The sequence below is a fragment of the Centruroides vittatus genome, unplaced genomic scaffold (genome assembly GCF_030686945.1).
Source record: "Centruroides vittatus isolate TY-2023 unplaced genomic scaffold, ASM3068694v2 scaffold_2342, whole genome shotgun sequence".
NCBI classification, from domain to species: Eukaryota; Metazoa; Arthropoda; class Arachnida; order Scorpiones; family Buthidae; genus Centruroides; species Centruroides vittatus.
Window position 1 is genome coordinate 345,365 of NW_027122688.1, and position 21,757 is coordinate 367,121.

A 21,757-nucleotide genomic window follows, 5' to 3' on the forward strand; every position below is an offset into this window, starting at 1 on the left:
CATTTAATATTATAACTTAACTCCTGTTGTTTTTAACATAGCATTCTGTGTTAATCCAGGAGAAGTAAAGTACCGTGCAGGAGATCGTGTTTGGTACTTTACTTTATTTATTGGTACATTAGTTTATTTATAAGTTTTCATACAAACATTTCTAAAATTTTCAAATATATCTGCTAAGATCAAAACATCTGATTTAACATACAAGTTCGAATGCTATTCTATATTTCAAATTTTAAATGATTTACTTACATTTTCAGCATGCTTATACTATTCATTTGATATACCGTATTCATTTAATTGATTACAAAATTTTTCTTTTGAAGGCAGGTATTTCGGTTCTGCAATTTGCACCTAGCTACAAGCAATCTTTTGCAACGTTGCAAATTTATTTTTAAGGCGTATATTTAGATGTTTTTGTACATTGATCTTTTTAAATTTTCAGATAAAGTATCAATGCTACTTGCCATTGATAGTTTTGGATGAGTTAATGAATCTGAATTTCAAACAACTAGCTCTGATCATATAAAATATATTTTTGTTTTGTACTGGAAATGACATTAATATCCTCTGTACACGCTGTAATAAATAAATGCGCTCTATATCTTGATTCATTATGAATATTTACCGAAAGAAATTTTGGATTTTGATAACAAATAAACGTGGCTGAACCTATACGTTTATTCATTGCATGATCGTGTCATTTACCATTTTACTATATTTAATTAAGCAATTCTTTTACATTTCTAAAAATTTGAATTTATCACATGAAATTTCCATAAAAGAATAGAACTATTTGCAAAGTAAATATTACTTTTAGTATTATAGTATGAGATCCTGAAGACAGAAAACAATTTTATTTAATACTTAAAAACTAAAATATTATTTGGTCGTTAAAAACAACACATTTTTGTAATTTCGTAAGAAAGGATCAGAAAAGGGAAATAAATCTTCCTTTTTCGACTCTCGACTTCCCGTGGCAAAATCTTATTGCATATTTTTGACGAACATCTGTCAACTTGAGTCATGATGAATATCCTATCAGATGGATCACAAGCGGCCACCCGATTGGAAGGGGTCGCATAATAAAAGGGGGACTCTCCCAGAGAAGCTACTAGGCCAAGCCTCGTCCGTCGTTCCTCTCCCAGTCCCCCTCTGTCTCTAGGCCACTCAGCAACTCCATGTATAAAGAAGGCATTGGTCAAATAGATGTATTATATAATCATTTGTAAACTCTCTCTCGGTAATTAGAGATGTACGTAGTTAGGCCTTTGACCTAGATATAATGCTTATGCCAGTTGTATTTATCCATTGTTTTACTTAGCTCACTAAACTTTTTTGTTATTTGTTATTTGAAATGGATTAGATTTAAGCTGAGGCCGGCACCGTACCGACTTATCCGCGGCTTCCCCACTCGCACTAAAGCCCTCCTACTTAATTCGAATATGCACAGACATCTAGGGACAGTTGAGCGGGTCTAACCGTCCCGACGTCGAACAAAGAGATTTAAACTCATACCATCGACCCCCACGACTTCTCACATTAGTAGCAAGGAAACAGCTAAAAATATAGGAGTTGTGCTGTAGAAAAATTACTAATAACTATTGAATTTTAATTAATAAGAACAAAAGCAAGTTATAGACTCTATAAAAATAACATTAAGTACTTACCACAACCTTCGTCGTATAACCAGTCTTCAGTGGACACTCCGTATTTACAGCAGTCTTCTGCATATAATAATTTGTATTTGCATATTTGTGAGTCAAGAATCACATCACTACATTTAAGGTCCTCTACACAAGATTGGTAATATCTACTATATGCATGTTTGGCATCCACAAACGAACAGTTCTTATGTTCATAATTGCATTTCGTAATATTTGTATTCCATGTACAATTTTTCGCAGAATAAATTTTGCATGAACTTTTATCCGTTTCTTCTATCCAATCAAATGCGAATGTTGCAATGTCATCGGTTACAGTACCATCTCGAAGAACAAAATCATCAGAAGCATTCCTATCGCATTTACCTAATTTTATTGTAAACATTAAATTCAGTTAGACATTTATCTGATAAAAATTTATTTACAATGCTTAAGTCTATTTTAATATGAAAAAGTCAGTTGTGGCTTTGTCCATCAAAAAACATAAAATCGATAAATGTAATTCGATTTTTATAATTTCAGACTCATTTTATTTGATAACAAGACTAGTCAAGCCTATCTAATAGCACGCTCCACATAATCGAATCAAATATTTTAAAAATAAATTTATTATAATAATAATTATTATTATAATTCTTAAATTTATTATAAAACGTAATTTAATACAATATACTAACCGGGTAGTTTTTACTACAGCTTACAGAGACCGTAAACAAAATTGTCAGTTTTCTTTTGAGTATGCGCGTGTACATGCGCAATGAATGGATTAAACGGAACATAACGCCTAGGTAACGAAAGTGAAGTCATTGCACATGCGCGTGGAAATTGACAGACAGACCAAAGTCCTAACATAAGCACTTCTCCACTACCTTGAAGCGTGCTAGAATGTTAATCTATTATAATTTAATATAATTATATAAAATTAATTTTATTTATTACGAGTTATTTCAAAGTTTTCGAAAAACATAAGTTTATAGGAAGAAAATAATCAATAATATATATTACATTTCAGTAATGTACGAAAACAACATTTTATCATATTGGCATCAAAGCAACATTTTAAAATAGAGAACTTTTGTACTTAGATGCAACATAAACAGCTATTTCCACAAAAAATTGTAGACTTTATTTTAGAAAAATGAGTTTAGGTTGCAGTGCGAACCTGGGAAAATCTAAAGACCTTTAATACCCTTCAAATCTTTCAACATGAAACGGATACCCAGTCATTTCTCAAAAAATTCTACAATTTCGTAGCAGAAATATCCTTGTCTATATTGAATCTACGTACAGAAATATTTCCGTTTTAAAATGATGCTGTGATGCCGATATAATAAAATGTGTTGGTGTCTTACGTTACTAAAATTTAATATATATTATTGTAAAGGAGTCAATGTCCGATCGTTATTTTTGTTTTGGGGCGTTATTTTTATTTTATTCTTTTCTTTTTCTTGGTTCCTTTTTTTTGTTGTTACGGACAAACTCCCAAGCACCAATGACCAAAAGAACAAAAAACGAAAATTTTTAACTTAGTTTGCATCGGTGCCCGATCCTGGAACATCATCCTATGTAAATTAGACAGTGCGGAGCTACACTGGATGAACAATTAAAAGCGGAACAGCCAGGACCAAGAGGAGAGAGAGCTTCAGGTGACCAGGGTGGTAAACGTTGTGGGTGATAAGCTCGAGGAAATTGTATCGTTTGGCTATACACTATTTATAGTTTGAGTAAGAGATAAAACGTTTTCTGTATTATTAGAAAGACGTACAAGATTTTGCTTATTGATTTGGTTATTACTTTACAATTAGATAACTTTTGTTCGGGTCAATTACCCCATTATTATTTTGGTTGTTAATAGAATTAAAGTTTATTTTTATTGTTCAGGACTGTTTGTGGTTTGTGGAAATTATTGGATTAAGTAAAGTCCAGGCCTGGTACTTACCCCATTATTATGTAACCTCTTTTTGTTTCCGAAAACGGTGCGTTACATTATTAGTTCTCCTTTTTTAGCCTGTATACTAAAATAGAATTACATCATGCATACAGGCACTGAAATTATTTCTGAAACATCTTATTTCATCTATATATATTTTTGACAGAAAAATTCTGGCCCCAGGTCAAAATGTTCTCACTCCACCAGTGATTTTGGTTCACAATCTTTCGGATAATTTACGACCAACTACGGAAACAGAACAGAAGCAGTTGTTGATAGACAAACAATCCAGAAGTGATTCATTTGGATACTAACTCAACATTAAAACATCAAAAAATTTTTTAGCATAGGAACACAATAGCTAACACTTAATACAACCATCAACACAATACCTAACACATTTATCAACAAAACTAGCAGATGAGCCAGGCGTCGTTCGGGCAAACATTAACGATAGCGAAGATTAAAATTATTAGATTATAGCCGATCTTACCTGTTTTCACCGGGTGCAAGAATAAGGTTCACCCTCTTCCGAGACTAATTAGAAAACTTTTAGATGAGTCTAAAAGTATGTACGATTTCCCGCAAAAAAAACTGCATTTTTATTAATATAGTAAAATCCGAATCCATAATTCGTAACCCTTTATCTCTTCCCGCGGGAGAGATTTCGGAATACCTTAACTGTGTACCAAATTTCAACATTCAGCTCCTAATTGTTTGGGCTCTGCGCTTATTATTATTATTATCAACTCATCTCGATTATATTATAAGATACCTAATGCTTGTGGCGTCTACCTTCGGAGAGAGAGATTGCAGTCTATTCGCGACGAGTTAAATACGATCTGATGTAATCTGTCGCTGAAAACATTTTATGGTCCCTATAAAATGTCTAATTTTCTATCAGTACACAGTTCAACAACGAACATTCTCGTTCTTTCGAGACCGAAGACAGTCCTAAGATGGGCCGAATAAAAAAGGCGTCACACACACACAGACTATAACTGGGAAGTTCGAGAAGATAGAAACCACTTCTTTCCGAGTAATCACTTGTTATAACCTGCCAGTGATCGTTCATTGCCATTGACTATTGATCGAATTTGATAAAATCGATTGAGAAGTTTTCTCGTTGCCCAATCTGAGTCGAATACGATAAAAAGTGTTTAATTTTAAATGTAAGGAAAATTAATAAGCAGATTTTTAGTTTTCTGTTGAATTCAACCTTTTAACATTTTTTACAAAATATTATTACAACTATTATTTTATATAAAAGCAAGCTGTGGACTTTCACATATTTGTTAATTTATACTAATTTCTGTTATCTTATTATTCCATTATCCTCTAAAATATTTTCTATTAATATGTTAAAACAAGTTTTACATTTGAAATTTAGACAATGTTTTTCGAAAGTATGCTTCATGGTATTCGAAGTCGCGAACCAAGATGCCCATTAAATCTCAGTTGTTGATTACACAGATGAGAAAGTAGCTACATAAACTATGGATACATTTAGAAATAACGTGTTATCTTCAAGTTCTCCAAATGGAAAGCTGGACGCTATCATCGACGATCACTATAAAACTCTCACGAATTTTGGCAAACTGCAATATAAACGATGAGATTGCAATTTATACAAAGACGTTTCTTTCTAATTATAAAAGTGACACTTTTCTAAAATTAGTTTTTCACTTTTGGAACCATTTCTGTAGTACAAACACATATTAATGACATACGTTTTAACATATAGATTAACCAATGATATTAATTTGATTGAAAGTCAATTTTTGACGTATAATAAGTTTAATCGGACTAAATAAAAACATATTTTATGACCTGCAAAATGGCAAAGGAGGGTAAAACCTCAGACAGTCACTCTGTGAATCTCCGCATAGATTTCTGAAAGCAACCAAAAGGTTATCAAGGATGTCAGGAATAATGAAAACGGGTCAGAACATATCTTTGACGAACGTCCACGATATGTTCGGCCCCATTCTGACCATCTTGGCAACGAATTTGTGCTGGCTAAACCCATCAGAGTTATAATTAAAAAAATATTATTTAGTGTTCTAAGAGAAAAAAAATAAATAAAGAAGAAAACTATTAATTAAGATAAATTTCGTTATAAATGAAATGTTTAATTGAATGAAGCACGTTTTATTATTTCTGTTTGCTAACAAATTTTTAAACAAAAGTGTTGGAGGTTTATTTCGAGCAAACACATTTTCCTGATTTAAATAGAAATGTCTTCTTTTTATATAATTAATTGTAAATTTGTTTCAGGCAGCAAGAATTTTATTTTTTAATTTTTCCATTTGATTAGTTAAATTATAAATCGTACTTGTATAATTTATATTTAAAAAAATGTAATTTTAAATTACAGTATATTGCAAGATATTAGCAAGTAACTCAAACAAGATAGAGCAACTCTCAATCGATATGAAAATATTTTCGGTTACCTGCAATAATTTTTCACCTTTATTAGTGTTTTTTATGTATTTATTTTAGGCTCGAGCAGACATTTATTTATGTTGCAACAGTCTTGTACGATTTATAGAGTCTTACAAGTTACTATTTGAGTTAAATTAGTTAGTACATCAACTTACCGCACAACCCTTCCGTTTTGCCATAATATGTGGGCAATGAAAATTTAATTGATAGAGAACGAAGTTGATGCCGACCAGCGTTTCTTAGTACGTAGCTCACATCTACCTCTGATTCTATAAGACTAATTCGAAATTCATTCAATTGTGTGACATTTCTTATGGTAATTCCATTAATAACGCAATTAACATCTTCACAATAAGAAGTGAACTCTGTCTGATTTACAAAAACCTGAAAATAGTCACAGTATTAACTGCAAATGCATCAAGAATTGATAACATTAACATAGTTGTAAAGAAGTTAACATAAAATGGTTTAAAAGTATTAATTAATCACCAGATAAATGATCAAACAATAATTTTAGCCTTACAATAAGCTAATTCATAATTCATAATATTGTTTTAAACAGTATTTGTTATTTTAAACTATATGTAAAGAAAATGTTTTTACGGAGAAGTTATAGCAAAAAAACACTTCATTTACTCTAATATAGTAGAGTAATCCGATATTTGAAGTTTATCAAAAGATAACGCTGCATTAATATGGTACATAAGTTCTTTAATTAAATAAATAGGATTGTAGTAGTTGATTTAAACATAGATAGTTATGTTGGCATCGTCTAGTACATTTATTAAATAATTTTTACATTAATTAAATCGAATTAGTACTCATATTTTCCGCTCATCATGTTCATGCATTGTCAATTATGTTTACCCAAAGTTTGCACTATCTTCCTGCATTTAATTAAAATCATATAAAAAACATTTTTAATAAATGGTAATAATAATGTTTAATGCTTCTCTGTTACGATGTTAATCAACATTTGTCATTTTTATGCAAACTGATGGCAATTTTAAGGATTTTGGGCCTGATTTATTAAAACCCCAATTTTTTCCCATGGCATTTTAATGTCTAATACCTAAGTAGGAGAATAAAATTTCTACTATAAAAAGGTTTTTACAAAAATTATGATAAAGAAAAAAAATGCATTTTTCAACTAACACTGAATTAATTGTAGATTAATATTTAATCGAATTAGTTGTACAGTTTATAAAATTTTATTTTAATTTTTTTTACTTTAGGCTAAAAATTGTACATTCGAATTTTAAAGATATGTTTTTGTTGCATTTGAAGCCAGAAAACTCTGCTCAGAGAAAGTTAAATTACAATCATATTGAAATAAAATAATGATAGTTATATTATTGTTTAATCATTTGATAAGAAAGGATAAATAGAACTTTATTGAAAGTTATGATGACAAATGAATTAAATAACAGAAAGTAAAACAACGTGTCATAAAAAATTAATAAATAAGAAACTTTTTGCTTAAAATGACAGCATGTTTAATTGTTAATGACTTTTTAAAGCATAGGTGAAGTTATTCAAACATTTATAATTTATCACTAAACTTTTGCTTAATATTATGAGAAATAAAAAATTTCGTGGATATAAAAATTACTTACAGTTTTATTGGCATAAACTTCTAATCTTGTTTTGTTGTATTCAATTACAATTCCTGTAGTACACGTGAAGTTTGTATTTGGATTGCATTTTTCTATTATTCCAAGTATCTTAAAAAACGGAAAACCGGATGACGGTTTTAACTGAACTAAGACGTATGGTCCTGGGCACGATCCTTGAAATCTGAAATCTCTCCCGTTAAATGTACGATAGTTCGGATCTCCGAATATATTGCATTCACCTTGAAAAGTTTTGTAGGTATGCATTAATTAGATGTTAGTTAGACATATAATACATAATATCATAAACGTATTTTTTAATAAGTAGACCTATTAAGTATATGGCAGTTGTTACACTTTTAGATCAACTAACAAATGCAAATCCTAAAATGTGATAAATGCGAATTTAGTTGCACTAGGTCACGTACTCCACATTTTAGTCTAAAAGTAAAATATTTTTTCATTGCATAAAAAATACGATTATATTATTAAATTATATATTTTGTCCTTTTTGAACAATGCAAAATACTTGCAGATGGGAGAAAATGCATTTTTTATAGTTATTTCTAAAAATATCTATACGAATTTGATCCAAAAAATAAACTTATCATATTTTGACACACTGTAAATCACTTCATGTATCCCCAATTCACATTGGATTTATTTACAATTGGATAGAGTTACTTTCTTCAATTGAAAACAATTTCCAATTACCTTTTTTTTTTTGTAACTCTTTCCGCCCAGTGGGCAGTAAGAGGGCCTTTTATAGCAAGCCCATTATGGGTTCGGCCGGGCCCACAATGGGGCGGCCGGGTGGTGAGGGACGGGGACCGACATATCCGAACGGACCACCCCCCCGAAAAATTCCTGGACCCGTCCGGATTCGATCCCGAGTCCCCCAGGGCGGCAGGCTGCTAACCTTGACCGCTCGGCCATCCGGTCGCTTCCAATTACCTTAGTGTAATGAATCTTTTTTTACTCTCTCTGCCAAAATTCAGTATAACTTGATCCAATCCCACTGCTAATGTCGATAAACTCTTAATTGCTTTATAATTTGTTTACAAAATCTCCCATAACCGGTTAAAAATTAATCAAATTAAAAAAATATATATATATTGCTTTATTGCAGGAGTGGCGAACTTTTGTGTACATGAGATCTATTTTTTATCTTAAAAATATGTCGCGTTCGACTTGTTGTCATAGGCATGATATAGGTGGAGAGGGAAAGGTATGAAATACGTACTATGTTTATACACTGTGTTTGAGTACGAGGTGCACTGCCGCGGGCTATGGGTAGATAAGCAAATTATATCTTCAAAACTATTTTTTTTTTATTTAAATCACTTATTAAGTTTTTGAGGTATAGACTCATAATGAAAATAAATTTCCAGACCAAACTTTTGATATTTGCAGCAAAGAGTTCATTCCGTACAGACGGTACCTAAAAATTCGATTTTTCGACTCTTTTACAAGAGAGATTTCTGGTAACTTAAAATATAATTTAATTTTTTTAATCAATTGCAATGTATAAGTTGTGGTACTATTTGTTCGTAAATATGAAAAACTTATTATAAAAATGCTCAGTATGGCTGATAATTTGATTATAATTTTCACTTTCATGATTTGTTGGGGGGCCAGGAAAATTTATCATTTTTAGACAGTTTTTTGCTAATCTATCAATAGCTGGCGGGAGTGCACCTCGTACTCTATGCATATCTACTATGCGTAAAAAACGACATAATTATTTAACTGTCCAATAAACCCAGTCCAGGAAATTAAAACATGAGTAATTATTAACAATATTTATTAATTCAAATTAGCTACAGATAAAGTCGGATTTAGAATTTAATAGCGAGGTTGAGGCCGAACTTTTACGCGAAAACCTGTACGTCAGACGTTCAGCGCTGCTTTCTTGTAAGCGTAGAAGTTTGAGAATGGCATATGGAATGTCGAGCATGATTGATTGTGAAATCCATAAGGTACCTGAGTGTGCTAATGGACCATCGACTGAGCTGGGATGAACTCATCAAAGACATCTCTAAACGTACTGGTCAAATCTTCAATGCTTTTGCAAAGATTGCAAAGAACAAATGGGGTTTAAAATCCGATGCTCTGAGCCTTATCTACAACCAGATATACATACCCATTGTCACTTATGCTTATGGTAGCTGAGGGTGGGCTGCACATAATGTCCACCTCAAAAGAAAACTTGTCTCTTCTCAGCGCAGGGCCCTCCTACTTATCTCAAAGGCCTACAGGACGACACCGAACGTCAGCCAATAAGTCACTACTAACAAGCCATCTATTGTGGATATTATCAACTTCTACTACAACTTCTGGAGGTTTAAATAGGGTCATGACACCAGCACATTCAGCTGCAACGTCTCTGCTAATCAGCTTGAAAGGGACAATCCTGTTGACATCATTCCTCCATACACCCATAACTATCTGAACACCAATCCTCCGCAGTACAGCGATGTCCAAATATTTACAGATGGCTCAAAACTTGATGGTAAGGTTGGCTGCGCCTTCGTGGCTTACCAGGACGACCATGAAATTCACAGTGAACAGCACAGGTTATCAGAAAACTGTACTGCATTTCAGGCAGACCTTACTGCTATTGACAAGGCCACCAACTGGGTTTTGGCGCACTACAAACATGCAACTATAGTCATACTCACGGACTGTCTTTCCATCATTAACAGAAAGAAAAACACCCTATCACAACTAACATCAGAAAGCACCTCAGCAACTCAACAAACCATCTCTACATTAATCGGACTCCTGGACATCAGGGTACTCCCGGAAATGAGAGGGCCGACCAACTGGCAAAGGCAGCAGCCGACAATGTCTTCTTGAACATAGCCCATGACTGGATTAGTCACTCTGCCATTAAAAACTTGCTTTTCGAAGATCTACTTTACATCTTGGCAGTGCAACTGGAGAGATAACCACAATATTACTACTTTTAGTCATATTCCGGACATTAAGGATTATTCAAATACAACTGGATAAAGCACAGTACCCACTTATGTCAGTTCCTAACAAATCATGGAAAGTTCCCCAGTTATCTTTACAGGTTTGACATCAAAGACACTCCACTGTGCGCCATGAAGTTGATGATGCTGACCATCACATTTTCAGCTGTTTGTGGCTGGAATCTGAACGTTCGAACATCAAGCTAATAGCCTCCAAAAATAATATCCCCTGGCCATGTCACTACAAGGACTTTCTTCAGAACAAAGAACTGTATGCAGCCTTTGATGCACTTGTAAAAAAACACAGCATTATCTCAACTACCACCTCCAACCAGTAATCATTCTCTGTATTTACTACCTGAAATATTTTGTATCATTTGCAGCCATTAGCTGCCCATGTCCTGTATATATGTACAGTACATACTGTAGTTTTTATTATTGTTTCATTGTCATTTCATAACATTTTTATATTGTACTATTCATTGGTACTCTATTCGAGCAATGGGGAAACACCATGGACCATAACAATTATAAACAACAAAAATATGTAATGTATGTTGTTAACCAACTATAGTGATCAATTTATGACTACTATCGAATTAAGAAACAAAAATAAAAAATGGATAACTTGTAATATATACTTTCCGATGAAAGCAAATATCAATACTCACTTAGCAAAATTAGAACAATTGTGTACAATATACCATCAAAGCCATGCAATTATTATTGGAGGAGACAGTAATGCCCATTCGTATGTTTGGTTCGACGAAAATATGGATGACAGAGGTGACGAGTTGGAAGAATTCATAAATCATCAAAATTTATTTCTTCTAAATGAACCAAACATGCTTAGTACATTCGAAAGTACAAATGGAAGTTCTAATATAGACATAACAATTATTAATAGTATTGCACTGAATGAAGTCAAAAATTGGAAAGTAAACAATGAAATCAGCCTATCTGAACATAGATACATCACATATGAAATAGATCAAATATTTAACAATATAAGTATAAAAAAGTACAATATCAAAAAAGCCAAATGGAAAAGAATAATCGAAGAAATCAAACCACACAAACAAGAATTGGAAAACATAAAGAATAAAGAACAGGCAAACGAAAAAATTACAAATCTCATAAACATAATAAATAAAACAATAGATAAAAACATCCCAATTTATGAGGAAAGAAATAGAATTGTCAAATGGTGGAATACAGAACTGACCACCCTTAAAAGTAAAGTTAGGGCAAAGCGTAGACGTTATGCAAAATGCAAAGATCAAAATTTAAGAGGAAATCTCAAAGAAGACTATCTCACAGAGCAAAGGCAGTATAAACAACTTATAAAAGAGTCGAAGGAAAAAAGCTGGAAAGAATTCTGTCAACAAAGCGCGAATGATCCCTGGGGATTAATATATAAAATTTCAGCTAAGAAAATAAAACAAAAGTTCCAACTAACAGAATTAAAAAATGAAAATGGAAATATCATCAGTGATATGGAGGAATGTCTAAAGATATTACTACAGGAATTTATTAAAACTGATGATAAATCTCAGGATACTCCTGAACAGAAAACATTACGTGAAGCAATACGTTTTCATACAAATGAAACACATACGCCACAATTTACTAAGGAGGAAATAACATGGATAATATCGACCTTTAAAAACGGGAAAGCACCAGGTAACGATTATATTACAATAGAAATGATTAAGATACTAAATATGAAAGATCCTGATCTTCTGCCTAAAATATACAATACTTGCTTAAATTTTGCAATCTTTCCGACACCTTGGAAGGTAGCTAAAATTCTGCCACTTTACAAAGGGAAAAATAAAGATAAATTGAAAGCTAAAAGCTACAGACCAATCTCATTGTTACCAGTAATGGGCAAGGTTCTTGACAAACTAATCGTATACCGCCTCACAACTTGGCTAAATTCTAGACAGTACCTAAACGAAAATCAATATGGATTCCAAGAAGGAAAATCGGCGGAAGATGCCATCGCTAAAGTAATTAATGATATTGAAGAAGAACGAAAACATAATAAATGGACAATAGCTCTCAGTCTAGATATAGCAGGAGCATTCGACAGTGCATGGTGGCCGCTCCTACACAAAAAATTAGAAGAAATCAATTGTCCCTGTAATATATATTCATTAATATGTGATTATTTAAATAACAGAACAGCATTCATAGAATATGCTGACATAAAAATTGAAAAAACAATGACAATGGGATGCCCACAAGGATCGTGTTCAGGCCCCACATTCTGGTCCATCCTACTAAATGACCTTTTAAATACTGAGACAATAATAGGAACGAAAATAACAGCGTTTGCGGATGATATATTGGTGGTTTGCTCAGCAAACAGTCGGATGCAAATCGAGAAAAAATGTAATAACATATTGGAGAGGATAGCGAACTGGGGAAAGAGAAACAAATTACAGTTTAACCCCGATAAAACTACGGCCATCGCGTTTACGACTTGCAAAGTGGATAAAAGACAGCCAACGATAAAAATGCAAAACAAAAACATAAAATGTTCTAATCAAATAATATACTTAGGTATGACAATAGACAACAAATTGTCATGGAATGCCCACCTTGAATCTGTCAAAAAGAAAGTTGGCAATCTTTTTCAAGAAATTACCAAAGTGGCAAAAAAAGAATGGAGTACAGGAGGCACTGCACTAACTCAAATATACAAAGGCGTAGTGATACCAATAACTACATATGGCGCTCAAGTATGGGGAAATAGAGCAGAAATGACCTATATGAAAAAACAGATAATAAGCTTACAACGTAAATTTCTTGTACGAATAACATATGCATATAGAACCACGTCTAATGATGCATTATGTGTAATGGCAGGCCTCCTACCAATGGACTTAGAAATAAGTCAAAGGAGGGATATTCGAAAAATTTTAAAAGAAAAAATAACATATGGTGCAATACTAACAGAGAAAGACGAAATAGAATATCAAATCAAAAGATATCAACAATTGAAAAGATATGAGTGGAAAAAGATACAAATAAAAGAATATAGTCCATTAACTAAAAATAGAATTTATACGGATGGCTCGAGAACCCCAGAAGGAGTAGGAGCTGCATACATATATATATCAAATAATAGAGAACAATACAACAGGAAAATCAAACTAGATAAAAGATGCAATAACTATCAGGCAGAACTCGTAGCCTTAGAACAGGCTGTAAGCTGGATTAGCAACAACATGAAAAATATAACAATCACAATCTGTACAGATAGTCTTTCCGTATTAAAAGCATTGAATGACGACGATAACAAACACGAACTCATCGACAACATTAGAAAATATATCTTAGCAAATAAAAACAATATATCCTTCAGCTGGGTAAAAGCACATATGGGCGACCCTGGAAACGAACGAGTAGACAGCCTAGCAAAAGAGGCAAGCGGCTCAAACATGAAAGTAGTATATAAGAAATTATCTGAAAGATATATAAAAAGGGAAATAAAGAACAAATATATAATAAAATGGCAAAAGAGATGGACAGAATCAACAAAAGGAAGAGAACTTTTTGAGTATCTACCTGATGTTCACCAGTGAATAAAAAATAAGAACTTTATAATAAACTATAAATATACAAGATTCGTGACTGCGCATGGTGACTTTACAGAGTATCACAATAGATTCCATCATAATAACGATGGCACTTGTGAAATATGCGGAGACAGAGAAACTCCACCACATCTTTTATTTGAGTGTATCAAATATGAAAATATTAGAAATGAGCTACGAACAATAAGCAATAAAGAAGGTTATACCTGGCCAATAAAAAAGAGTAGTCTTATCAATAAGGTCACTCTTTAATACATACTTTATAAACTTTATAAGAATATGTTATAAAACCAGAATATAATCGTCCCATATACCATCACGAAGAAGTAATGAAACGTGGAAATACGACGACAGTGCTAGTAACAATAGTACAACTAACAGAAACAACAGGCAATAGTACTACAAGTACTACAAGTGTATCTAATTTTACCCACAAAACGAAAAGAAAGTGATAATGAAATAAGTGGTATGAATGAGATGATATCATGAAAAACAAAATAATCTTGGACGTACTACAAGTGCTACAAATAATTGGGAAATACGACGGAGGAGCAAGAGGAATGGTTGTACAGTGATTTAAGAAATTACACGTGAAAGTACCACAAGAAAGTGATACTTTTTGTGTTATAAGTGAAAGTTCTACAAATTAAAGTGTTAAATTGTGGAGGTACCTACTCAGTGACAGTGACAGTGACACTAGTACAGGTAAAGAAACGTTTCGATACTATAGTGGTAATATGAAAATACGATGATAATAGGAAGTGCCAATATACGACAAGCAAACATAGCGGTTATCTCTGAAACCTTAATTAAAATATCTCAAGTACTTTTAAATAAAACATAAAACATATGTAGACTCTTTAATACTATCGTTAACTTAAAAAAAAAAAACTCTACATATATTTTACATTTTGTATTTGTATTTATTTTTATTTATAATGTTTGTACAAAAAGTACAAAACAGCCAACATGGAATTATAAAAAATCTACATATTATATTAATTGTTTCAATAATATGTAATTTAAATATATAAAATGTAATATGCTGAATGTAACAAAATACGAATATATGTCGGTAAAAAAAAATGTAGCGGCTACGACCGCAATAGTGTATCCAACTCTCTGTAAAGCATTGAGCGAAACAGAGAACGTCTGAAAATAAAGTGGAGCACCGGAAGCCTGACATTTATTGCCAGGTAGAAGGTCTGCTCTATTACTATTATTGTACTATTCATTATTTTTATTATGTAACTATTTGTAAACAAGCTTACTAATTTGATTGTTTTGCCATGTCTATAGTTTTTTGTAATTTAGTTATTATTATACTTTCATCTGTTTATTATTGTATTTTTCACTAGTTTTAATGATTATTGTTTCGTATTATTTTATTTCATCTCATTGTACTGCTGTAATGTAATGCATAATTTCCCACAGTTTGTAATTCAGCTGTTTTCTTGTTTTGTAGCCCGGCAATGCCTCGCGGTACCGGGCACGTACTTCTATGATGCCGTAATAAAAAAGATTGATTGATTGTCGAGCATGATTCCACTGACTTTCCAAACACCATTGTCAAACTTCTAGGCTTACAAAAAAGCGGCACTGAACGTCCGACGTACATGTTTTCGCGTTTAAAACTTCGGCTTCAACAACCTCGCTATTTTATTACTTTAATATTAATGGAAGGCCTGAGTTTGCATGTCTCTAAGCAAGGAATCATAATTAAGTGTATATCCTGACAAAGATGGTAATAATGAGTCTTCAGTATGGTAATCAGTCAGGACAGAACGTTGTTTAGTCTTCGTTAACTTTAAGTATGAAAATGCCGATTCACACAGGTATGTCGATCCGAAATAAGAATAAATATATTCGCTACATTTGATAATAGTGGGATATTTTTCTCGGTTGACGTATGACAGTACCAAATATTCAAGCTAAACGGCTGTGTTTTTCTAGGGGTCGCGTAATAACTGCATGCATACCGTTACGTTTGCGCGTTACGTTCACACGTTGCGTTTGGTTACAAGTGTAACACATTAAGTCAAGACATCGCGAGCGATCGACCAAAATGGCTTCGCGATCGACCAGTCGATCGTGATCGACTTTTTGGCCACCCCTGCTCTATTGTATTAAATATAGTATTGTCCTTACGATTTAACTTTACTTTCAGGTGTTTTTTTACTTCTATTTTATTTTTAATTTTTTATATTATATAGTTATCGCGGTTAATAACAATCAAATGTCTAAATTTAAAAGTAAACATCGCTTGAAAATATAACAAAAAACATCAAAATTTGTGTCTGATTATAAAAAAAAGGTTTTATTTATAGGAAATAAAGTATAAAAACTGCTATTTTTACAGAATAAACTTATTTTAGATTATTATAGTGTGTCGTATCGCTTATTCACTTATTTATTTAATATTTGATGATGTTTAAAAATTATTTTAAGATGTAATTAAAACTGGAAAAAGTAATTTCTAACATGTACCTAACCCGCCATGTGTCTATGGATGTTTGTGGTTGTACAGTAGGAAGTGCTGTATTCGAAAAACATCTATAGAAGGTGTTTTTCAGATACACTCTAAAGGTTATTATGTCTTTTTAGAACTGTTGTTGGTAATCAAACACGTTTTTTATCATTGGGCGAAAGTTTCACTTTACTATATAAACTGAAATGTTTAGTACACAATTGATCCTTACAATAAGATGAGAAGAATAATACAAGTATAATGTCAATTACTTTAAAATTAAAATATGATTAAAAGTTTCACCACAACATTCTGAAGATATCACAATAAGTAATTTGTTTTAATTACCCAATGGAGAGAATTAGGGGAAAAATAGTGAATGGGTGGGAAATATAATAAAAATGTTATAATCTATTTATTACCTTGATAGGCTGTTAGTACATACTGTAATTAATATCTATTCTCATAACAATGAAATGTTTTTAATGTCAGCTTTTCTTTGTTGCAACATCTGGCTTTTCCATATTTATCTCATAAAATTACGTATAAGATGTTCTACTTTATTTCTTCATAAGTCAGAATAAGTTTTGTCTGTGATCAAAGTTTAAAGCAACTACACAACTATTAAACATGATTTTCTGCAGTTGTGTGAAACATGTCTAACTAGATATCGTGACAAAGTATAAATTTTGAAATTCGATCTATGGGCTGATATGTTCCAGGTCAACTTTTGCCATGTAAAGTCTATGAGCAAATTGCTGGTTGTAAGTTTCTCAAGTATAAAATCACTAAACCTGCATTTTAATTTCCCATAATATGTATTAATAAAAATACAGCTTTTATGAACACACCTGAATTTTTTGCCGAACAAATAATTATTTTATTTTTCAAACGTTTTTAACCTACTTAATATAGGCCATCTTCAGGTTACGATTAAACCGTTCCAAAATGGAACGCATCGTTTTTCGAATACGTTTCATTTTAAATTTAAAAGATTTGACAATAATTATGTACATTGAATAAGTGAAAAAATAAATAAATAACAATGGAAGTAACATAAATAAATAAAACTTATTAATATGACTCAATGTCCTCAAATTTATAAAAATCTTATTTCGTCCACTTGTACGTATCTATTGCTCGTACGTATTAAATTTGAATTAAAAAAAAAAACAAATTAGCATTAATATTAAATATATAAAAATTATTTAGATATCACAATTGACAGAAAAGAGAATAAATTGATTTATAAAAAAATATATCAAACCCATATAAATTCCGAAAACAATTAACTATAAATATGTTATCCCCATTAGTATTAAATATAATATATTTAAGATGTATATGAATAAAATAAGACAAAAAACAAGTGAGATCGAAATGTAGAAAAGAGAAAAGAAAAAATAATTAAAATGTTTATTTTTAATGATTGCCCAAAAAACTTGTTTTGTAAATAGACTGAAAAACTAAAAATGATTAAAAAAAAGTCAAAATTAATCGATAAGGATAAGAAATTTGTAAAAATAAGATGTGTACCAAAGTTGTTTGAAAGGATTATAAAAGTATTAAATAGTAAAATTAATTTAATACTGAAAAAAGTAAATTCAAATAAAAAATATTTATGTTATTGAAAGGAAGATAAATATGATATAACAGAAGAAAAAAGAAATAGTATATTCATTAAATTGTAATTGTAACCCGGAAAAAACATATATTGGAGAAACAAAAAGAAAATAAAAAATAAAATCAAGCGAACATATTAGAGGGGAAATTATGCAAATTCGATAGTAGCGGAACAATGTAACTTAACCGGATGTGAAATTGTTTTAGAATACGGTAAAAATAAGAAAAAAGAAGAAAATAAGTATAAACGACTAAGTATGAACGCCAAGCATATTAATATAATCAAACAAAATACTCTAATAGAAAAAATAATAATACCGGCCGAGAGATTCACCAATCGTGGAAAAGATTTATAGACGGAAGAGAGAGTGGGAAGTATATTCAATCAATCAATCAATTATTTTATTAATGCATGAAAGAATTCATGTCCAGCACCGCTAGGCATAGCTGGAACAGAAATACAAAAATTATTACAAAGGATCAAGTATACATAATTAGTAATGTGTACAAAACGTGAGGAAACGTTGGTTACTATACAGAATAGGCATAATTGCAGAAGTTACAATGATGTACGCGTTGGATAGGATTTACAGAATAATGGGACAATATAGGAATACAGTACACGGAGATACAATTCAGTTAATGTACATATATACAAAGGAGTGCCAAACCTTGGCAGAAAATGAACATAGTGATGTTTGCAGAGTTACCAAAATTTACATACCACGACAGGATAACAGTAGTACAATGAATAATACCGTATTCCATACAAAAAAATTTACCCGAGTACAGTGAAATAGAGACGACGATAATAGATTACAGTAAATACACGGTGAACAACAAGTAGAAAAGATGATGGCTACTTTAAAGAAGAGTTGCACGTGGGGACGTTTGTCCTCTTATTGTATTGATTGATAAGGAGAATGAATTGGTCGTAAGTTTCTTTATCATTAATTAGGTCCTTTAAGAATTCATAGTGGTCCTGAGGCCAGTGACCTTGCTTGTGGTTTACCAGGATACGGAGAAGTGCCCTCTCAGGCTCCAGCATTGCGCAGTCTAGGATGTAGTGCAGGCTGCTGTCCTGGGTGTTACAAGTAGGGCAAATGCTACTATTTTGAGGGTTGACAAAACGTCTTAGGTAGGCATTAAATCGGCCGTGGTTTGATAAGAACTGAGTAAACTGAAAAGTCGGTGTAATCCACTTGTAGGAGTAAATTGCCGAGATGTCCGGAAAGAATTGATAAGTAATGTTTTGGGCTAGGTCCCAGTCTTGCTGCCAGCTGGCGAGTAGATCATTCCATAAAAGTTTTTTGATGGTCTGTAAGTTTAGCTTGTTATATTCAATAGGAAGTGTATCATCGGTGGCAGCAGATTTAGCAAGGGCGTCGGCCCTTTCGTTGCCAATGTTTCCTTGGTGGGCCCGGACCCAATTCATACGGATGAAGTTATTCGACTTTTTGACAGCCTCCTGGATTTTCCTAGCAATGGGGTGCATGTTCCTACGACTGAGGAGGGAGATGGCAGATTTACTATCAGAGTGGAGAACAATGTTTACGTTGTGGTAATTGTGGAGCACCAGTCGATGGCCAGCTTGATGGCAAGCAGCTCAGACTGAAAGACCGAGCAGCCGCCAAACAGCCTTGCTCTACATTGGAATATCTCAGTATCATTTTGATAGGCACTGAAGCTGCATCCCACCTGATTACCAGCCTTGGAGCCATCAGTGTAGATGTTAATAGAAGGCTCAGAGAGGAAAGTGTGGGAGAAATTGGTAATATCGTTCGGGTAAGGTGCATTGCTAATGTCAATGGGACGTTTGAGCACGTCAGCATGAATAACACCAATACTAGTGTTAATATTATTGCCCCATTTGATGTTCCAAATATCGTAATAGAGTTTAATGATCTTGTTTATCGGTGTCCTCTTGCAAATAACCTGGAGGCTGATATTGGAGGTAGTGCGGTAAGCCTTTGCAATGTGTAGTAGGGCAGTCCTCTGAACAGAGATAAGTTTCCGGTGAGGGTGGGATTTGGTAACAGCATTTCCCCAGGCTCCACAGCCATAGGTAATGATGGGGACGACGATAGTATCATAAATTATGCCCATGGCTTCGGAAGTTAAGTCCCAGCTGTTCTTGGCCACTCTGGAGAAAGAATGAAAAATAAGACTGACCCTGTCACAGGTGTGTCTAATATGTTGTTCCCAGGAAAGATGGTAGTCAAGAGTGACCCCCAGGTACTTTAATGTCTTTTGATTTTTATGGAGTGGCCATCTATTTTTATGGTAGGGCTCCTTTTATAGAGGTTGGGCTTGCAGAGATTTGTGAATATAATGCCCTTAGTTTTGTGTGGATTGAAGTGTAGTTTGCGACGAATGTCCCAGTGATGTATATCACGGAGGATATTAGTGGCCTTCCTTTCCAGGTCAGCTCTGGTCGAGCTGCCAACCAAGACCATAACGTCATCCGCGTATGCAGTGAATGAATCCTGTCCAAAAGTGAAGTTCAGAAATTGGTTAAATGTGACATTCCACAAAAGGGAGCCGCATACAGAGCCCTTCAGGCAACCACTAATGACAGTTTTTTGCTGAGAAAATGTTATTGACCTGGAAGATGGCTTTCCGGTTATTTAGGTAGTGCCCTATAAGCTTAAAAAGGTTCGTGGGGCAGGCATACTCACTGAGTCCCTTTAGGATTAAGGGCCACCAGACACTGTCGAAAGCCTTCTCTATGTCTAGACTAATACCTAGGACATATTTGTGCTGGCAGAGTAGTTCGGCAGATAGTAAAAGTGACAGTGTTGATGGCGTCATTCAAAGATTTTTGGTGCCTGAACTCGAACTGTGCCTGGTGAAGCTGGTGTGTGACTTCCAAGTGCCAGGTTAGCCTTATGGCAATTAACTTCTCCAGCACCTTTCCCAAGATAGGGAGAAGTGAAATCAGCCTACAAGAGGTAGATCCAGACTGTGGGATGGGGACCAGCTTGGCAACTTTCCAGCCATCTGGAAAGATGCCGTGTGTCAGACAAGTGTTGTACATGTGCAGTAATTCAGAAGGGAACAGGTCCCAGAGTTTCTTAGACAGTTTTGTTAAAATGCTGTCTAGGCCAGGCGCTTTCATGGCCGGAAGATCATTAAATATAATATCCACCTCATGAGGATTGAAAGGAAGGATATTGGGGTTATTAATGTCATGGTAGTCAACATTGCTAATGTCTTGCTGCCACGTGTCATCCTCCATGGGGTTGTCATCGAGACAGAAGGTGTTCAGTTGTTGCGTAATGACTTCAAAGATATTGTTATTGTTGGTAGATTCCAGGTGCTGGCTCCTTTTTAGTCTTCCTGTGCAGAGCCTGGTAATGTAACCTCCAGGGATTGCTAGAGGCTGCAGTACAATAATTCCTCCAGGAGGTGACTTTTGCATTTTTAATCTCTTTT

The 21,757-nt window shown here is 33.2% G+C and overlaps 1 protein-coding gene across 1 annotated transcript in view; it reads right to left on the reverse strand.

Annotated features, from left to right (window-relative positions):
• LOC136987491 (hemocytin-like) overlaps window positions 1-21,757 on the reverse strand; it is a 103,313-nt gene that overhangs the window by 14,167 nt on the left and 67,389 nt on the right. The window contains exons 10-12 of the mRNA XM_067285224.1: window positions 7,653-7,891; window positions 6,192-6,420; window positions 1,668-2,027 (exon numbers count right to left, since the gene is read on the reverse strand). Of these exons, the coding sequence (XP_067141325.1) occupies window positions 1,668-2,027; window positions 6,192-6,420; window positions 7,653-7,891 (828 nt within the window). The remainder of the gene's footprint in view (window positions 1-1,667; window positions 2,028-6,191; window positions 6,421-7,652; window positions 7,892-21,757) is intronic.